Genomic DNA, 17,453 nt, shown 5'->3' with positions numbered 1-17,453 from the left:
ATAGAACACTTTTAAAACAATATAAACCTTAATTGACTCCCTCCCTCACAACTGAATTTGATTCTCCAATAGCGCATGAGTTCTATCTACATAGACATGCACAATTTCTACAGGGTCAAACAAAAAATTTCCCGCCATTAGAGAATTAAAGGTGTCCCCAAAAGTCGCAGTGTAAACAACTATTGCATTTAAAATTCTGTTGGTCAATTGAAAATCGGGGATAGTTGTTCCCCCGTCCCCCTCTTGGCTATTACCCCCACCCTCAAGTTGTTCAACAATCTTTTGGGAATGTTCCACTTCAGTTGTTTGAAGTGGAAGTAGGTAATCAGTGGGAGATAGAGGAGGGTTCCCATTTAATTCGTTTGTAAAATCCTCTAAAATTTGTATGGTGTTTGGACTTAGCAATGGTAAGTCCCCCTCTGAACTATGAACATTACCTTGCTCAACTGTGCTAGATTCTACATTGAAATAATTACTTAGAAAATTATTAATATTTAACGGTATTTCCAGTACAGAGTCGCTCCATGGTGAATTGCTCTGTAAGTCCACCGATGCGTCCTCTCCTTCACCAGCTGATGAGGACGATGATAATGATGAATAAGGGACCAATGCTCCAACCTATAAATGAAAAATAGCTTATTTTCAAAGTGTTCAAATCACCCCTACTGTTTTTAAAATTTGGATTATTATTTAAAGTCAGCGCTTAGTAGTAGTAGTAGCAGTATGTGCATAGTAGCATTTGGTTAATTCAACTGAAAGTTCCAAAATATCAAACTTAATATAAGTTATTTACAATCTAAAACATCGCTTTACATAGAAGGCGGCAATTTGATTTTGTTCAAAAAATAGCTTATTTTCAAAGTGTTCAAATCAGCCCTACTGTTTTTTTATATTTTTTTTTCGCGGCGCTTTTCGGGCCCGCGGCGCATCCTACGGCGCATCCCGCCCGCGGCGCTTTTCGGGCCCGCGGCGCTTCCCGCGGCGCATCCCACGGCGCGTCCCGCGGTGCTTCTCTGGTCCCCACCACATGGCTCCCAGACCCCTTTACATAATGTCCGTCAAAAGTTGAAATAATCGCTATTTCTCTCTAATTCCATACTGGTTCGGTGAACTCATCACACAATTATTGTAACCTATCACGCGCGAGTGTTCCGATTTCCAAGACTGAACTTCAACAGGTAGGAAAATGCAACAATTAAATGCCGGGAACCGTTAGCTTGGTTTCCCCTCGCTGAAATCTTGGCAAGATTGAATGCTATTTTCAGTGCAAATTAGAACGCCAATATGTGCAATAGATAAAAGGAATAATCTCTCTCTTAAAACTATGTGAAAAATAGCATTCACAGAGTTTCAAAGGTACCTAAAAATATTATTATGTGATAGCGGCGAAGAGATAGGGGGAATGCATAGAAAATAGTAAAGATTAGAAAAAGAGCAGTTTGACAAGCAAAAAAATTACATTTATGTATCTCTAAGGGGATGGAACAGTGAAATTTAAAACGGGGTGTTGGGGGGGGGGGATTATAGTGAAAATAACATTTTAATGTCTTTGACAAGCTTGTATTAGGTTGAAAATCGGTTTGTTTAGATATTTCTTGGTCCTGAATAATAGAAAAAAGTGAAAAGACAAAAGTAAAGAGTAAAAGGCTCTCTAACAGCTGAAAAATAGCTTATTTGATTGAAAAAAAAATACTCACGTCTTCAAATTGATCAACCACCTTACTGTAAGCTGGAGGCTTGACCGTTAAATGATAGGGAACCATTAGTTGGTCTATGACTTGCCTGAAGGAGCCAACCCTTCTATCTTGCATGGAAGGCTCCGGACTTGACGGAGACAGTTGAGGAGAGCGCACTGACACTTGATGGGGAGCTGATAGCTCAGATATTGCGTGAGAAGGAGCCGATGTTTGGCCTACGGCTTGTCTTGAAGGCCCAGGCATTGTATCTTGTCCTGAAAGCCCTGCTGTATGACTGGGGTTCAAATAGATCATATCATGTCCATCACTATCTTTCGGAGCCGGGCCAGCGAAATATACCGGGCTCGTGCAGCCGAGGCTGCTACTTGACGAGGCAGCATTGAGGCTTGATTAAGAGGGGCTTGCACAGATGGCTGCATTTGGGCAGGCAGCGTGGATCTGGGGGGTTTCGGCCAACGGCCATATTGTATAACTGTTGCTCTTACAGGGACTAACTCACCCTCTCTTGCTTTCTTACTAGGAGGTGGGGCACATTCTTCACAATTGGCCTTAAAAGAAGAGAAAAACGTTAGTATGATAAATAATTTCCCCCTTTTTACAGAAATAAAGTTAGTACCATCATCCATATAATTTGGCTAGAAAAGCATTTATCTAAAAGAAGCCCCCTCCTCCACCCTTTTTTCAGCAAAGCAAAAAGTAAAAATGCATATAGGTTTACCCTCTCATTGAGTTAATCTTGCGATATATTCAAGCGAAAGGCATATCAATAAAGAATATATCTTACTACCTTTTATTCAAATGCTATAGTTAAAATCGCTAAAATATCAAAGAGAAATGGTTAGACACTAAAGTCGAAAACAATTAAGGTAAAAACAATTATCTTTTCATTTCTATTTTGCCACTATTAAAAGCGTTAACCCCTTCCCCAACAATAATCCTGGATTCACGCCCCCCACCCTTAAATTTGGAAAATTAAGCCACCCCTAGGTTTACCCTCTCATTGAGTTAATCTTGCGATTTATTCAAGCGAAAGGCATATCAATAAAGAATATATCTTAGTACCTTTTATTCAAATGCTATAGTTAAAATCGCTAAAATATCAAAGAGAAATGGTTAGACATTGAAGTCGAAAGCAATTAAGGTAAAAAACAATTATCTTTTCATTTCTATTTTGTCACTATTAAAAGTGCTAACCCCCTACCCAACAAAAATCCTGGATTCACGCCCCCCTCCCGGGAATATAAAAGAAACTTTATCGAAAGAGAGCTTGAAATAATCCCGTTTCACTCTTACATAGAATTCCAATGCCCTAAATATCTATCGCTAATTTGCAGACCAAATTAGCTGTCCGATATTTTCAGACAAACATAGAATTACGTAAAAGCACTAAAACCTAGATTGCCTAAAACCAGCTAATGTATACAAACAGGAAAAGGGTGACAGCTAATTATAGGCCTCGCGCTGGAGTCTTGTGTCAAACCAGAGCGGTTAATAACAAGAGCGACGGAAGTCTCAGTTAGAGAAAAGATTACAATAGGGAAAGGGTAAAATTTATTGAAAAGAAAATTATTTCTTTTTTCGAGAATTTTGTTTGTAAAACAATGGGTGCTGGGGTTAGGTTTTGAGGGTATATAGAACATATTTGATGTTTTCTATCGAGTATAAAGATTGTATAGTGATGTTTGTACTAGAGTGGGAGGGGGGGGATGTACCTGAATATACTGGAGGGTGACCACGGAAAATAATTTTATTTTGAAAATAAAAAATGAAAATATATTAAATCAGAACTTACATTGCAAATTGTGGCTGCCAATGCTTCTAATTCATCAAATTTATCCATTGTTGTATCAACTATGTCAAAATACTTTCTGATAATTTAATCACATTGCATGCCCGTTATATACGAAATCTCAAGGGTGAATTGTTATGTAACAAGCCCTCTGATTGGCTGAGAAAGGATATGTATCTGACTCGCTGATTGGCTGAGAAGGAAACATGTGATCTAACTGTTTCCTGGAAACTCATAACATTTGCATCGAGCATACAACAACAACAAGATCTTGAAGGAAGTGTCATTGACCCTGTCCCCATTAGACTCAATAATCCATCAAAGTGAGAAAGTTCCTGTTTTTCAAATTCTCACTGACAAAAACCATAAAACAGACATGAACTGATGTTGACATCCATGAAAAACATCAAATAAATTGACCAACACACATAACCGTCCAAGAAACAACCATCAATGTGAGAAAATTCCTGTTTTTTCAAGTGAGAAAAATACTGTTTTTCCATTCTCACTGACAAAAACCATAAAACAGACATGAACTGCTGTTGACATCCATGAAAACTATCAAATAAATTGACCAACACACATAACCGTCCAAGAAACAACCATCAATGTGAGAATATTCCTGTTTTTTCAAGTTAGAAAAATACTGTTTTTCCATTCTCACTGACAGAAACCATAAAACAGACATAAATGTGAGAAAGTTCCTGTTTTTTCATTCTCACTGACAAAAACCATAAAAACATCCATAAAAGTGAGAAAATACTGTTTTTTCATTCTCACTGACAAAAACCATAAAACAGACATAAATTACTGTTGACATCCATGAAAAACATCAAATAAATTGACCGACACGCACATAACCGTCCATGAAACATCCATAAATGTGACAAAATTCATGTTTTTTCAAATGAGAAAAATCCTGTTTTTCCATTCTCAGTGAGAAAACCATAAACCACGTGGTTTTCCCTAGGGAGGCTATGCCCATATAAGGAGCCCCCCTGTGTCAATAGGGGCATTTCTACTAGAGCAAGCGTTTTATTTTGAGAATAATGTTATTGGTCAAAGACAATATTTTTAATTTTTTCTAAATGGCACCATTTTGTACACTGTTATTTTAGTATTTTACACTTGCTTTACTTTATACTGTCTCTTCTTTTCTTTCTTCATGTTAAAGGAGATGATTCGACTTCATGCCAACTCAAAATGAGGCTTTACCAAGACCCATCTTCAGTCTATTCTATCATATCTACAAAACGTAATTATTCGGAGGGTGGGGGTTCCTTCTTAGCATAGCTCTCTCAAAGAGATATTTGAAATCAAATTCTAGCCTGTTCCCGAGAAATTACTCTAATCTTTTTCTTGTTAACCAGCTTTATCCAAACCCAAATAAACTTCAGGGAAGTTCGTTAACCAAACTTCAAGGAAGTTTTAGCGTGCTTATCTAAATATAATGCTTACACTCAAGGCTTGGAGAGAGGAGGGTTGACAAAAAAAGAGTTGGCGATTGCCAATTTTCCTGCATGCAATTTTTTTTCTTTTTAACTGTGTTTTTGTCACTTTTGTGTGAAACAGAAAAAGTAGGGCAGGAGGAGGTAGGTCAAACTGGGTAAACCTCTCTGGATACGGCCCTGCTTACACTTATTTATTTATTAGCTAATCCAGTTATATTTTCTTGACTATAAAGAACTGGGATATCAACTTGCAATTATTTTAGCATAGTTGTTGTTGTTGTTGCGTAGTTGTTTTATATATTTAGTTATTCATATTTTCTTCATCTGGGCACACGTGGTTTTGGTGCCGCGGCTTCCGCTGCTGATTTTATATGTATTTTAAGATATGCAAAATTACTAAAATAATTAATTTTAAACCGTTGTTAAACCATAATTGTGGACGTTAGTGCTATATTTAAAAAAGTGTAGGTGATACAAAAAAAAATGATTTCATATTTGTATTCAGCATCCTAAAACTATATTATCAAACATATTACAGATATATAAAAATACAGGAGCTAGTTATTATATAATTTTACATCATTGATGTTTGTGATTTAACAGTAAATTTAATTGTAAACTATAGTGTTATATTTCAAAAAGTGTAGCTGATACAGAAAAACTGATTTTATATTTGGATTCATTATCCTTAACATATTAGCAAAACATACCAAATAACTATTGATTTTAATTATTCAATTTAAGTTATTTTAACGTTACCCTTTCCTTCTTGGTTTCAGTACCTATTACGAATTTATAACAATTCACACCTATACTAAAGTATAATAATATATATTTTCGTTTTAACTCTGTCTTAAAGATGTCCATTCTTCCCCTTGAATCTAATAGAGTTAAATTAGAATTCTTTAGTTAAACTTGTTACAGTTTAGAATAAAATAGCCAACTCTGTATTCTATGGAATGTCCCACTGTTTTCATATTTTCAAACGGCTTCAACCTTACATTCATATTCAAGCTGTTGTTAATTCTAGTTGTATGACAAACCAGTTTCCAAATATAACTAAGAACCCATTCTTATAGAATACCGAGATTTAGCTAGCGTTAATTTGAGCCAATCAGATTTTCCGTGGAAATTTCTGAGTGGCTGAAAATTCTATGAATAATTATCAAATTAGTGCTAGCCGAATCCTGGCATTACTAAAATCTATTCCAAGCTATGATCAGTATTTGCTTATATATACTTTTGGATATCTAGAAACGAGCCTAGAATCAGTCCTAAATCTATATCTTTGAATATTTGAGTGAACCAAAGTATGAAAGCCTTTTTTGAAGAAATAATTGGTCAAGATTTAAAAACACTGAGTCAAATTTAAACACAAAATACCAAATGAGTGTTTACAGAAGAATTTCATATGCACATGTGCTCTAGGCCGTGTCCAGGTGGTTTTATAGAAAAAAAAATTTAGACATGAGAAGTGGACGTAAAATCTTACATGATGAGAGCTCCCGCAGTGTTTACATGAGGAACTAACAGGGGGTCCAGTGGTTCGCCCAAACTTGTCATTATTATTTTCAATCGACAGGGTGTTCAAATACTGAAAGCTCTGAGTTTCACAGCCAGTACACAGGAAGCCCATTGCAGTCTCACTGTAAGGGAAAATATTTTTCAGCTAAAAACAGAATATGTCTCAAACAGGACTGATTAGGGTATAGGACATAAAGTATAATGCTCTATACCTTAATTCAGAATGTGTTCTTTGTAGATCTTTAGACTTTGCACCTGGGATACCAGGCTCCAAATATAAATAATCCCAACGTGATAACGTCATTATATTCAATAGCGTGGTATGCGGCAAAATCCTATTGAGCTGAATAAAAGCTCATGGGAGCGATTCCATATGAACTATGCAACAAATGTTGTTGTACATGACAAAAATGGGTCCAATTATTGACAAAGCAATTTTTTTGTAGAATGAGTCTGACCTATTTTTCACTGCACACGCATACTAATACCTGGTACCTCTTATTATTGTTTTCTGATATTTTTTACATTTTTTTAGCATCATCTCAAAAATATTTAATTTTGTAAGGTTTAGCTTAAGTAACGTTGACTAGGATTACATGGTCATTATATTAACATACTTCAATTCAGGGATATAAACATGGGATATTTGCATCGGGAATGTGAATTGGAGGATACCCGGATATTCAACTTTCATTACTTTAATTACTTCAATTTGATAATATTTGCTCTTTTCCTTCTACGCTTACTCATATGTTTTATTTCGGTATATTCCACATTGGTATTTCGGCTCATTAATTTTTTTATCGCAATGTTCATAGCCAGTATATATTTGCATTAAGTACAGTCAATACCATAGCATCTTGTGTAGGACCATAACTCATGTTAATTTACAGGCTGGCCAGCACATAGCTATTCCCTGGATATTCTTATGGTTTTTCTTCTAGACATTGGGCAATCCCCTTTGGAAATATTTCAATTCAAGTGTACTTCTGACAAGATATCATAGCCATTTTTTTTTTTTTTTTTTTTTTTCTTTTTTTTTTTTTTTTTTTTAACGCCAGGACACTTTGCTTAGAAGGAGTTGTAGTAGAAACTTCGAAAGGGGCTCATTTGCTTGGATATTCAAACATCTAGTGCCCTTTTTAAGAGTCAAAAGTGATTGGAGGGCAACCATTCCCCCACCCACGCCATCATTTCCCCAAACGCCTTCAATCATAATTTTGAGATAGCCATTTTTTTCAATATGGTTAAAAGGTCCAGTAATTTTTTCTTTGGGGATGACACCCCCCCACAGCCTCAAGAGCAAGGCCTATAAGTTATACTGGATGCCCATTATAAAGACATAAGGTGTATACAGAAGGGGAGGGGGTCGTATAAACTTCAAAGGGGCTCATTTGATTGGATATCAGAAGTTCTAGTGCCCTTTTTAAGAGTAAAAAGTGATCAGGGGCGAACTAGCAACCCCCCCCCCCATGCCCTCTCTTTCCCTAATGCATCCAATAGAAATTTTCAGATAGCCATTTTATTCAAAATAGTCCAAAGCTAATATAACAAGGTCTTCGTGGTTGAAACGCACTTCCAGAGCCTGGGCAAGGGCTGTAAAATATGTCCCAGGGGCATATAGGGTTTTTATTAAAGGGGTGGTCGTATAAACTTTAGAAGAGGCTCATTTGATTGGAAATTCAAAGTTCTAGTTCCCTTTAAGAGTCAAAAGTGATGGAGGACAACTAGCGCCCCCCCCCCCAGAAAAGCCCTCTTTTCCCCAAACGCATGTGATTTAAATTGTGAGATAGCCATTTTGTTAAAAAATAGTCCAAAGGAGATATTTCAATACCTCCAGGGTTGAAAAAAAACCCAGAAGCCAGGGTCGTAAGTTATGCACCGGGGGCATATGAGGTTTTTATAGAATTAATAGTGTTATAAAGTTCGGATGGGGCTCATTTGATTGGAAAAATTGGAAGTTCTAGTATACTTTTTAAGAGTCAAAGTGATTAGAAGGCAACCAACCCTCCCCCCATGCTCATTATTTCCCAAACACATACAATCAAAATTTGAAACAGCTACATTGTTCAACAACAAAATAAAAAGTTCAAATAGGGATAAATCCTTTTAGTAGACAATGATATATTTTGGACACATCTGCATTTTGGTCACATATGTGACCAAAGATATTTTGGATACATATTTTGGTCACATATGCAGTGATCGTCATTATAACTAGTGACAGTATTACTACTGATGACGGTCTATATGCATATCACAACACGCCGTCTATATGGCGGTTGTCAAAAAGACTTATTAGAAATATATTAGGAACAGTTTAGTTTAAATCTACAGGCCCTTTTGTAGGGATGTTGAACTGACCAAAAGACAATATTTGCATCCTAATACTACTGCTTCTATTCAAACTACTACTACTACTACTCCTATTACTACTCCTATTCTGTGTTGCCAGATGGGCTTGTTTTCCGCCCCGTGGGCTTGTTTTAGCCGTCAGGGGCGGGCTGAATTTTGGAGTGGGCGTGAGGGCCGTGGGGCGGGAAAATGGGCTTTTTTGTAAAAAAAATGGGCTTATTTTGACTGAAAGTTTGGAACCAGACAAAAATTCCAAAGTAAGGTGGCTCAGCCGTGGTTATGCACCAAAAAGACAAGAGCCCTCCTTTAGCGCGTAGAACGCTTACAATTCTGAAACGCTTCGCCATTAGGAATTTATTTCTGCATGGCTGAGATGGCTCTGCGTTAGGAGTCTTACAAGTTACAATGAATTTTATTGCTGCTCAGATTAAGACAAGACTTGAATTTTATTCAGATCTATCCTTTTTTTATATATTTGGCAGATATGGCCCAATAATTTTGTGGCCTAGGCTTAGTCTAGAATTGGGACTGTTGCGAAAAAATCATGTCAAGAAAACAATTTATACTTTGTAATATGCAGATTTCCCTACTTGCAATGGTATATACCTAGAGAAGGAAACATTAAAAAAAAACAATTCATACTTGATAATCAATATACAGAAATAATTGTTGCTGATATCTTGCTTGTAGCCCTGCTTTACATTACCCCTCAGGCCATCCACCCTAATTTGCAAATACATGGCTGAAATTCATCCATTGTACCAGTAAATTTAATCAACCGTGACAAAACAAAAACAGAAAAACAAGTTACCGATGGGAGGCAGAATGCATTGGAAATATCTAATTTGGGTTATATATTTGCACATTAGGGGAAGAAGCTAGGGATAAAGTATAGCTGAGATACATGCAATATGTGTTATCTACAATTATTCTGCATATTATGAATTGTTTTCTTAACATGTTTCCTTCTGCACATGCCCTTCTCTAGACTGTTGTAATTAACACTTTTTAACTGCAAGTTTATTATACTTTACCCCCCCCCCCCCTAATGTGCAAATATACATGGGTGCCTATAGGCTGAATTATAGGAGGGGCTTACATGGTCTAATTGGCACTTCCAGTTCTGTATAATTAAAATCTAAAGACAAAATTTCATAGGCAGCACAATCGTGCTGCCTAAGTAAAGAGCAATGTGGGCACAATATATTGTTTTGTTTTTTGACCAGGGTACTTCTTATAGAAAGAAATGTTAAAGGAACTTTAAAAAGAGCTCATGGAGGGCAACCAGCTCCCCCTCCCCCACGTCAATCACTTCCCCAAACACCTCCAATTAAAATTTTAAGATAGCCATTTTGTTCAGCATAGTTTAAAGGTCCAGAAATTATGATGTTGAGAATGCCACACCCCCCCTCCCCCAACCCTCAGAGCCATAGTCCAAAGAAAATGTAACAACCTCCTCAGTAATTAAATACAAGAAATATTTAGGCAGACATTGAACTCAATCAAAACAAAATATGAACATTTGGACTTTCAAAAAGGTGATCTAGTCGATCTAGATAATATTCTAGCTTCCCTTGAGTCTTAAACCTCTTAGTGCCTTATGGAACTAAGTGCCTTTCTTCTTTCTTTTTTTTATCTGTCCATATTATTTCATCTTGTGATTACGAAGGCTTTTGTATTAACCTCGTTCTCACGTTTTTTTTCAGACCTTACTTTAATCATAAAGATATCTTACAATATTGTGTTGCAACCGCTTTTCAATAGTGATATTTGAAGTCGAAGAAACTGAACAAACAACCGATCTAGTAGATATAGATAATATCCTAGCCTTTTCTGAGCCTTAAATCTCTTAGTGCTTTATGGATCTAAGTGCCTTTCGTTTTTGTTTTGTTTTTTTTATATCTGTACGTATTATTTCATCTTAAGATCACGAAGGCTTTTGTATTAACCCCGTTCCTACGTTTTTTTGAGGCCTTACTTTAATCATAAAGGATTACGAAAGCTTTTGTATTGACCTCGTTCTCACGATTTTTTTTTTGAGGTCCGAGTTTAATCATAAAGTTATCTTTAAATATTGTGTCGCAACTGTACTAAATAAGGTATACCAAAAATTTTTATGCGAAAATAAACCAAAGATATCGTATGTCTTTGGCTTGTGGTTGATGCTATCATATTCGTTGGAATAAGTCATATTAAACTCTAAAAGTTAATAAAAGAGTTCACTGCTGTTTAACCATTACGACGCATAAAGCTGCAGCTAAAAACAGATGAATTTTGGCGGATCCCATAAATCGTTGTTCTTCCGTGAAAGTGGAGCAGGATGAACAAAGGGTAAGCAAGCAAGGTAAAAGTAAAATTAGATTAGGGGCAAAACTTTTCTGACTTTAGCAAAAAAGAACTGTTTCAGCACTATTTCATCATGTGTAGCACTGTAGCACGTGATTCAATTTGTAGCACTTTTGTAATACAATTTTTTAATTTTGTCACTGACAAAATGATGAGGATTTTGAAAATAGTTAAGGAATTAACAAAAAGTTTGGACCGTATTTTTCCGTATTTGTTTTGAGAGATTTGTGCGAAGTTTGATTTAACCAGGACCACCTTTTTTTGCCGTGTTTTGTGCTAAGTTTAGACGAGAAAAACAGATCTAGAACTAATCCAACTACACTTATGGGGCCATGCGCGTGTCGGGGCAAAAGCCGCGACGCGCGCAAATTTTTTTATTTATTTTAGCACCGAAAACTGTTGTGAAACACACAAATTTGGGCAATTTTAGAAGTTTATGAACTGACCATGATAGCAGTCTTGGTTTTCAAAGGCTCGGGCGTATTTTGGCTTGTTTTTCAAAGGCTCGGGCTTGTTTTTTGTTTGACTTTCTGGCAACGCTGCTCCTACTACTACTACTGCTAATAAAGTTAAAGCTACTACTATTAATTCTAATCCTACTACTACTACTGCTTCTACTGTTGCTCCCAGTGCTATTACTACTGCAACTAATGCTAAGAAGGGGTATTAAGGAAAAAAATTTGGGCAATATTGAAACTGTATTAAACTAAACCGAAATACACTATGTCCACACAGCTTGTCAAGAGGACATATCAGCAAAGCTTCGGGAACGGTTGGTGATATTAAGTTGAAACCTTCATTTGGTGTTGATGGGGATGTTGAAAAAAAAAAAAAATCAAAGGTGATATAGGCACACTGCTACTACACAAGCTAAGGGTATTAATGTGAAGCTTTCAAGGAATATTTAGGCGGATGTTGAACTATATCAAAAAGAACTATGAGCATGTAGATTTTTAAAACGGTGACAAAGCAATATCACAATAACGGCTTACATTTTTAAGCTAGAGCTTTAAGAGTAAGTTGTGGAGGATTTTGGACTAGTAAGAAAACACTATGTGTATGCTTTTAAAACTACTTCTATGGTTACTGTAACTAATGACGCTAAAGGTATTAAAGCGAAACGTTTAGGGAACGTTTAAAGGTAGTTTCAATTAGACGAAAAAACTATATGCATGCATCTTTTCAAAAACACATGTAAGGAACATCATAGGCAACGCTGATGTATCATAGGATACATATAGAATAGAATAGAATATGATTTATTGGCTAAAATAGCACAAAAGCTAGCATAAGCACGTCAAAATTACCATAACAAAACAAATATTATGGGATAAACATAAGACAAAAAATTGAATCAATAATAAAACAGATGTTAGGGGATAAAAATAAAACAAAACTTATATCAGTTATTAAAATGGGAAACAAAATAGGGGATAAAATAGTTTTTGTACCTCATGGTCAACATCTGGGGATACAGGTCCAATTGGGTATTTGGAGCTCTACAAACATTGAGTTTTGTATTAAGAAGGATTGGGGGAATTTCTTTAAAGGGAGGGAAAAAACGTCGCTGATAGTCAGAACTAAGGGACTTGTGACCAAAGTTCATGGTGAGGATGTGATGTTGTGATTCCAATGTAATAAGTTCAAGTCTAGCCAAACCTTCATTGTATGTAGTATAGTCTGTCCCCAGAATAATTTTTATTGCTGTTTTTTGAATACTTTCAATTTTAGAACATTGGTCTTTGGTCAACCCAGGGTGCCAGACAGGACAAGCATATTCCAGACAGGGTCTTATATAAGAACTATAAATTATTTTAAGGTTTTGGATTGATATGGATAACCGTTTCAGAAGAGAGAAAGATTTAAGGAGAAAACACCCTGATTTAAATAAGTGGGAAATGTGGGAGTTCCATTTAAGGTCGTTGTCCAACTGCACACCAAGCAGTTTCACAGTATTTAAATTTGGTATGCAAAGGTAATTATTGATAGGGTATATTTAAAAAAAAAGAAAATAACATGAAACTGCTTTTGGGTATGCTTTTGTTGAGTTTAACATTGTCAAGATCGTTCTTTAAATTGTTAATTAGTGAATCGAGTGTAACATTCAAAGTATTAGATGTTTGACAAAGGTTCAGTAATGTCAAATCATCCGCAAATTTAAAAGAATTGTCAAAACTTGGTAAAAACATTATTAAAAACTATTAAAAATGCTAAAGGACCTAACTTAGTCCCTTGAGGTGATCCACAGGAAATCAAGGAAAAACCTGATGAATCCTCATTAGAGATGTCTACACAGAGCTCACGGTCTGACAAAAAGGTAACTAACAGATGTAAAAAAAAATAACTTACCACTAAGGTCCTTGTGTCACCAGTAAAAGCCTAATGATCCAAGTTCCCATAAGCTTGAGTATGTCAGCAGAAAAAGCTCCAGCGTAAGTGGTTTGCAATTAAAAAGGATTGCGGTCGGTGTCAAGTATAAAAATTAAAATATGCCCCTGGCTGTGATTCAACCTAAGACCAATCCTATTTTGTTGCATTTTATCGCTAGTGTCGTCAAAAATAAAGTGGTAAAGGAAACTTTCAAAGATTTTAGAGAAAATGGAGGTTTTTGATATTGGTTTGAAGTTAGGAAGAATTTTTGGGGTCTTGTTTTTTAATATAGGTGATGTTATAGCTAGTTTAAAACACACTAGAAAAATACCATCTACCAAACGTTGGTTAAAAATAGCAGTTAGAAGTACACTAAAATGCTGGGCACATTCCACAATCAATTCGGTAGGGATATCACCTGGGTATACTGACTTATTTGCGTCAAGAGTTTGGAGTTTAAGTTGAGTCTGATGAATTTCAATCACAGGAATGTCACTCACTGCATTGTTGGCCGGCATATGCTGGAGTGGCGGGTGAATTTTACAAATTGAAGCAAAATGATCATTTATGACATCCGCACCCACTGGGTCACCATTACTGTCCAGTAAGAAAAATTTTGAAGAGACCTTTCCCATCAGATCTTGGACACTTTTGTGGAATTCCTTAGGGTCAGAATACAACAACTTATTGAGCACGTGCGCACCATGCTGCATTCCTGCTTTACGGATTTCGCTTACAACAATGTTTCTAAGCTTTCGAGATTCTTGGAAAAATTCTTCCTTAAAGAGATTATCCCGTTCATTTATTAGGCACAATTTTTTTTTTATTTATCCCCAGTTTGCAGTTAGATTTGCGCGTAGCATTTTTCACTGGAAAGGTGTCACAATATAACTGGAAAAGTTCCGCTGAAAACTTAGAAGCCATTTTATTACCATTGGTAAGACATAGGATATTGGCCCAAGATTTTGAGCTAAGTTTTAATTTGAAATGGGCGACCTTCTCATCAATAATGAGTCTACAAGAATAACTGATCAATTGCTTTGGGAGGAAGGAAGATAAAGGGGTCCGAGAGATACATAGACGGTCACTTGCCCCTAATCGAGGAGTTATTTTGGGGACACAATAGTAATCCTTAATGTCGGTAAGAAGTAAGCAAAGGGTTTTATCACTACGTATAGGTGACTTGATCACTTGATCAAGGCTAAGAGCATAGCTAAGCCACTTTTGGTCTAGCTAATTAAAATCACAACACTATATAGGTGCAGCATAGATGTTGGTACAGTGAATTCCGTTATTATAATGCTACAGATATACCGTCAGCTCATCCTTAAACCCACTCCGAGGAGGGAAATAAATAATAAAAAAAAATAATACAAAATACTTCGGTCGCAAGGTTTTTGGGCTTGATCTATAGCAACATAACTTCAGTTTGGGAGTTGTTCCCTATTTCAGAAAATGAAAGAAAATATAATATATATGGGATACATATGGGTGTAATATGATTGAAACTTTTAAAGGAGCTAATTGGATTGGAAATTGAAAATTTTAGTGCCCTTTTTAAGAGTCAAAAGTGATTGGAGGGCAAGCAGCTCTCTTCCATAGCCTAAAATTTTCAAAACACTTCCGATCAAAATTTTGAGAGAGCCAGTTTGTTCAGCATAGTTGAACGGTCCGGTAACTTTATCTTTAGGGATATTTGGTATGCCAACCCCCACAGTTATGCAATTTGCCCATTATGCTTTAAAAGTGAATGTTGCTTTAAACTAAATCAAAAGGCACTGTGCGTATGCTGGTTGCCAATAAGACAAATCAGCAATATCCCAAGAACGATTGCGGGTATTAAGTTGACAATTTCAAGGCTACTGCTATTACTACCTTTGCTCTTACGCTTAAACTAAATCAAAATAATATAAGTGTATCCAGGTTGTCAAAGAGCTGGGAATGTTTTAAGTTTTATTTTTCAGGTCAACTAAAGGAGGTATAAAACTAAATTAAACAATACTATTTGTATCATGACTTTCAAAAGGGTGTATGTTATTAAAAATTGTTGAAAAAGCTTCTCCAACATACAAATAGCAATCCAAACTATGGATTCTTACAGAAAGAACCGAAAAGATATAAAAAATTATTTTATTTTTCCATAAGAAGGACTAAGTCAATAATAAACGAACAGAAATTAATTTGAAAAAACTTTTCCCACAAAATAAGTTTTTCAAAGAAAATTAAAGAGCTCCATTACACCACAAATTAGCAGAAATAAAATCAAATAAATGACCAAGCGTAAAACTACCACAAATCCCAATTAATAAATAAGTAAAACCTAAAACGAACAAAAATTACACTAAATAACCGAGTGGAACTCAGAACAAGCAGAAATTAACATGAGTAGGGCTGACAACCCCCATGCCTCCTCAACAACAGAACATAATTTGTACTTTATTCAAAAAAGTGCAAATTATATTGCTGATGTTATCCATAAAGTCTTAATTATTTTTTATTTATTAAAGATAAAAAAAAAGTTAAAACATTTAAAGTGTTCAAAAGATTTAACGTGAGGAGCAATACAATGGGGAGCAAAGATTTAACATTGTGCAATACAATGGCATAACCAAATTTTGAATACTACTCATCTGTGCGGTATCAAATAAGAAAAACCGAGTGAAAGCTCATTGAAAAAAAGTCTAATCCAAAGACGTCTAATCTAAATTTTAAGATAAGACATTTTGTCCAAAATAGCAGAAAGATACAGAAACACACAAAACTGGATTAGCCCTTGGATGGGAAATGGCTGCAACAGTAACATTGCCAAGAAATACAAAAACGACCAGTATATCAATGGAGTCGCCATGGTCGAAAACCCTCTAAAGGAAACTTAAAGCCCCACACTTTGAACAACAAGAACAATATATTTTTTTTTTTTTTTTTTTGCAAATCACTTTTTTGTTTGCACCCTGGTGTGTTTATTTTTCTCCTTTCTTTTTCTCCATGGAAAGTCGGGCACTGGAACAAAATAGAGAGCTGTTTAAGGATTCATTTAAAAGCTAATTTTCATATTTAATGTTTTTTTTTATAAATTCAACTTGATGACACCATCGAAGTGCTATATGGTTCCCAAAGAAATTTACTTAGAGTTGATTTTCCAGTTTTCTCAACAAAAATTCCAAAAAGGCCTCTTTCCAATAAAAATGATCAAAAAAGTATTTTCGAAATTTAGGCAGGGACAAGAAGCTAGGGGGCACTAGCGAACGCCCCCATAAATTGTCACCACTGGAACTAGCACGCAGGGAACATCAAAGAGTGATGTTTAAAGTCTCATTTCAAAACCGATGATCATTTAGACGTAGCTCTGTAGATTTGTAGTTGAAAAGAGCATTTAAAGTTGCATCGAGTGGGGATAAAACTTTGAGGTCTAGGTTACCTTGTTGTCTAAACCGTCATAAAGTGCATATAACACTATCATTCATCTAAACCGTTTACACCATCATGAGATGTATATTAAACCGTCATAAAGTACCATATGGCACCAAAAACGGCAATTCTTGGTGCCATGTCTGGATTAACTAAAAGTTTAAAATTGCGTAGAATTCTAACATTTCTATGCAAATTTTATTTTTTTGGAAAGACTGGGAAGAATGAAAAGGTTACCGTCATTGTCTCCATGGTTGAAAACCCAATTCTGAGGTTTAAATTCAAAGCCCCCCCCCCATCCTCTTACATAAAAAGTTTACTTTCGTGAGCGATTCGGCGAAACAGTGACCGAAACTCTAAGAAATGGAAGCTTGATAACAGTAGATAAATCAAAGGGATGTATGTTTTTCTCATTCCAAATATATAAAATTCGTTAAGTTCAATATCACCAATCAAAAGCTACGTGTCTGAGAAAATTTGTCTGATTTTCCAAAAAGGAAGGAAAGACATCCA

The 17,453-nt window shown here is 35.7% G+C and overlaps 1 protein-coding gene across 2 annotated transcripts in view; it reads right to left on the bottom strand.

Moving 5' to 3' along the window:
- Trm1 (tRNA methyltransferase 1) overlaps nt 1-17,453 on the bottom strand; it is a 149,542-nt gene that overhangs the window by 32,939 nt on the left and 99,150 nt on the right. For both annotated transcript variants that reach the window (XM_089087104.1, XM_089087103.1), the window contains exon 6: nt 6,430-6,583. In XM_089087104.1, the coding sequence (XP_088943230.1) occupies nt 6,430-6,583 (154 nt within the window). The remainder of the gene's footprint in view (nt 1-6,429; nt 6,584-17,453) is intronic.

The sequence above is a fragment of the Artemia sp. Qi Xiang Cuo genome, chromosome 3 (genome assembly GCF_049724085.1).
Source record: "Artemia sp. Qi Xiang Cuo chromosome 3, ASM4972408v1, whole genome shotgun sequence".
Lineage (NCBI taxonomy): Eukaryota > Metazoa > Arthropoda > Branchiopoda > Anostraca > Artemiidae > Artemia > Artemia sp. Qi Xiang Cuo.
This window is presented reverse-complemented; position numbering and strand designations above follow the sequence as displayed.